Source organism: Corticium candelabrum, chromosome 22 (genome assembly GCF_963422355.1).
Source record: "Corticium candelabrum chromosome 22, ooCorCand1.1, whole genome shotgun sequence".
Lineage (NCBI taxonomy): Eukaryota > Metazoa > Porifera > Homoscleromorpha > Homosclerophorida > Plakinidae > Corticium > Corticium candelabrum.
In genome coordinates this window covers 4,632,145-4,636,573 of record NC_085106.1, presented here as the reverse complement: position 1 = coordinate 4,636,573, position 4,429 = coordinate 4,632,145, and the positions used below count along the sequence as shown (strand labels likewise).

The window sequence follows — 4,429 nt, the reverse complement described above, 5'->3', positions numbered from 1 at the left end:
GATCTTGATTTACACACACTAGCTTAGCTGCCATCACCAAAAACTGAGTTTCGACTGAAAAACGTTAGTTGACGTCTCGTATGACCGCGTCCAATGACCTGATCCAGTGTTGCTAACCGCCCCATCTCCGCTCCTAGCTTGCGCATTAATTAAGAGGGGCTGTGCAAGAGACGAAAGTTGTGTTGCATGTGTTGTAAATGAAAAAGTTATAATGGTTAGTGATGTCTCTAAAGTCTTCTTGCGCTCCCAGCTGTTGCTTCCATTACGAAGAATCTCATCCATAGAAGTAGATTGTTGCAATCTCCAACGTGGTATAGGAGGAACTTAAATTGAAAAATCGTAGTCTTTTGCCATAAATACAAAAGCTTCGTCCATTATGCCAAATTGTTTCTCCGTTCTTGATGAGTGTCTCTGGTGCTCAGTACCAAATGAATATACAGCAGCAACCAGTAAGTCTAGATCGTTTGCTTGAAGTACTTGGGATAAGCTTTTTGTGGAAGCATGTAGAACCATCTCAAGACATATTGTGCAAATAATGAATTTGCATTAGACAAAGCCATGGGGTGCGATTTAGGAATATCGTCATCAAAGTCATTATGGTACGGTCATGGGCACTGATAGTCATTGCACCAGTGTCTGGCTAAACCTACCGTATAATTTGAAAATATTGGTTGCAATTTGCAAACTGCTAGAATCAAGATCTAGAATAGTAGCCAAATTTTCTTGGGAACGTGCCTCAGCACAGGGGCGTAGCGTGACCGCTAGAAATGGAGGGAGGTCTAGACTTCACTGAAGGATGCTAGGGGCACTCCCACTTTTATTGGCTTCTAATTGACTGATACGTTAGAATCAGCGACAGATCCAGACTGGAAAAATGGCGGAGTATATATACTACAGCTTTAGTCCTCACACGTATTTTATACAGTTCACAGTCTTTATGACCACCCTTGCAAATGATGCGGGTTAAAGCTTGGTCTAGCCCATGCCACGCTACGCTCCTAATCAGCATGCGACCTATAGATAGCCTACGCCACTGTTTGGAGACTTGAGCAACAGCACAATAATTGTGCATGAGCTATAGCAGCAGTACAGTCAAATCCCCGCTCTTGAACTTTTGGATAAACGACTAAGTATCATGATGGTTTTAGCAAGTGTGCTTAGCTATCAAATGGGGATATTTCTTATTTGAGCTTGTTTAATCATAGGAAATTTATAAACAGATGTAGTTTAGTTGTAAAACTTATGTAAATACACGCACGATCGCAGTACTTGTTCTCACATTTCATTTGTCTAACAACAGTCAAACCATTTCTCCTTCTGTATCTTCTCTCCAATTTGCATTTAGGTCATTACAACTGTTTACTGCCATTCTCTTGTGCAATAAAAATGACCCAATTTGGTTTTCAAGACTAAAATTGATCAAATGTTATCAAAATCTGGAACTACACGTGTACTCATCACGATATATCGACAGCAACCTCCCAAGTTCTTTTTAGCCACACATGCAAAATTGCAAATGTGTTACCGGAGCTCACCTCAGAGAAATAAATACTTGACATCTGAGCCCCACGCACACATATACTCATAAAGACACACACAGACACACACACACACACACACACACACACACACACACACACACACACACACACACACACACACACACCAGCTAAAACTACAAGTAGTAGACTGTTCTCTCTTTTTATCTAGTGTCTAAAGTTTGGGTAAACACCCATCTTTGAGATTTTAAATTTGACCATAATCAGACAAACAATCTTCTGTTTTGATCGTTTTGTGGTCGAAGCTGTAATTAAAGTACATCAAAATTTTAAACAATATTTACAAAATGTTAGTGTAATACTCCTAACAAGTTTAGATAAGTTCTAAAACTATAAAACTCTAAGGTCTTTGTGTTGTTAAATTTATGATATACTCGTATAGTACAGAAATATATATTGTGCTCTAATGCATTTTCTATTACGTAGCAATCTTCATTGCATTTCAAGTCACTATTGGGGGAAATAACGCTCATTTTCGAATGCCGTTTCCATTGCGGTGTTTGTGCGGACTTCTCGGTGGATCATGTGTAGTTATTGTTGTGGCCACTCTTGCTGAAGCTGCTTGCTTGAACCAGCCTACCAACGAGGAAATTCTTTCTAAAGACGTTTGGAACCTTTTGAAACCGTTGTGCTATAGCATGGAAGTAGGTTTGTATGGCCAGTTTGTAGCACTATTTTTCCACTTTGCATTTGAAAGTGGACAGTCGAAAGAGGGACGGCCAAACGACAGCAGAGTCGAGGAAACGCCATCCGATAATCGTAAACGAGGAGTACTATTTGTTGTCGGCGGGGCATGTGCCATAATTATAACAACAGCGTTCACTGTTACCACAATATACCTATTTTTGGACAAAGAGAATTTAAGCATTACGGTTGTGTCTGGTATTCAGCTAGGGTTACATATATTCATTATTGTCTTTGGATTTATCGCATTGTTTTGGAATGACCTGATACGTTGCGTAAAGTGGTGTTGCGAAAAGCCGTGTTGCGAAAAGTGGTGTTGCGTAAAGAGCTGTTGCAAACAAAGCACAGTTGACACACAAAACAGTTGTGACACACAACAAACGAAGTGCAATTCTGAACAACTAACATCGAAAGACACATCGGTTTCACTTTGCAAATGGTCTTTTTGGAGTGGCGATCCTGAACGAATCATATACATCATATACTTTCTTGGAGCTTTAGCCTTCAACGTATTTGCTTTCAGTATGTACATTAAATACGGTAATAGGCTAAAGCTAAAAGAACAGAAAAACCTCGGGACTGCGGAAACGTGTTTTGGATTTATATCAGTTTTTGTTCAATTCCTTGTGGTGTTCAGTTTGAAGCTACGACACAGTCATACAGATGACGAAACTGGTACAGAGAATACCAGAAGTTACAGATTTTGCTACATTGTTTGTCTGATGTTTCTTCTGACAGTATCGGCTTCATTGGCTGCCGTTGACGCACTGAGAGAAGAAAGAGATCCTGACGAGATCAATTTAAAAAGGATACCCGGATTTCCTGGTTCAGGTTTTGACGTCCTTTATCCGCTGGTGGTCGATTTCAGAATTCATTCCCTCATTATGATTATGTGCATACTATTGAAAGAAGGAAAGGCCAAGCACTCGCAGGGCGCAGAGTCTGCTAGTCACTACGGAGCCATGGGTAATACGAACCAGCAGCAGATACCTCAGGAACCAGCAGCAGAGACCTCAGTCGGATGTTAACACTAAAAGTTAACTCAATCTACGGTTATTTTAATCAACGTAGGCATGCAGACAATGCTCTAATGCTTAGGTGCTAAAGATACATAGCCTGTGTCGGTAAGATCTAAATAGCTTTCCTTTTTGTGTCACTTATAGTGTGTAGTATAGTATTGCATGTGTAGTTTGCAGACCAGCGAAGTCACTGACTTTTATGTTATAGATGCTACAAAGAACATTGTAATAAACTGCATTTGCACATTACAAATTTGAATGTATTGAATACGTCGTCATATTGTCTTGCATGACTAGTAAAGACATTCGTTTTGATTAACACTGAACTGGACTATTCAATGTTTACCTAGCCCATAATGTAGAGGTTCTGTGGATTGAAGCGAACCCTCGCTTGTTGCGTCAGTTTCCTCTTTCTTTTTTAAGGCAGCGTACTAAATTGTTTGTGTATGGTCTTGATTATAACGATACATACTTACACAGCCTTATTAATTATTCCATCCATTACGAGTTTATATGTTCAATAAATTAAGCAGACACACTACAGCATGTACACCTACATAACCATACGTTTGTGTTTCCCGGACAACGTACGTTGTGTAGTTAAGGTAGAACATTTTTCGTCAAGTCTTGCTAGTGATAAACAGTGCTTACAACATGGACTGATGCTTAGCCATACTGTCGAATTAACGAAATCTGAAACCCTACCCATGCAGATCCCGACTGTATTCATTCATCCTATTTGTATGCAGCTGTAGTCTTACTTTTACAGCTTTGGTTGAAGGAATCAGGAAAAGAACAGATAAAGACCGCTACTAGAGTTCACGAGCCGCTGTTACTGTTACATTTTGCAAAGAATATCCCAACTAAACTGAGCGTTTGTGAAACTCATTATGCACTGATAATTACTCCACTATTAGATACCCTATAACGTCACACGAAAATCCAACATATTTTAATTAAATAATAATATTAGTGTTTTAGCCTACTTGTCATCTCTACGACTGCTGCAAAATTTAGTCTTGTCACATCGTCCTGTGAATTGGACAGAGAGATTCGTACAAGAATTTGCAAAACATCTGTTGTTTCACAGCTTCGGATCTCTTTGTAAAATCCTCTAGTATCAGAAATCAATCAAACAATCTATTAAACTAAGACGTTTGAAGGCAG

The 4,429-nt window shown here is 39.4% G+C and overlaps 1 protein-coding gene across 1 annotated transcript; it reads left to right on the top strand.

Moving 5' to 3' along the window:
* Window positions 1-2,015: 2,015 nt before the first annotated feature.
* On the top strand, window positions 2,016-3,475 carry LOC134197502 (uncharacterized). The gene has a single exon (XM_062666836.1). It carries the CDS (start codon window positions 2,039-2,041, stop codon window positions 3,269-3,271), a length of 1,233 nt encoding a protein of 410 aa, XP_062522820.1. The 5' UTR covers window positions 2,016-2,038; the 3' UTR covers window positions 3,272-3,475.
* The last annotated feature ends 954 nt before the right edge of the window (window positions 3,476-4,429 follow it).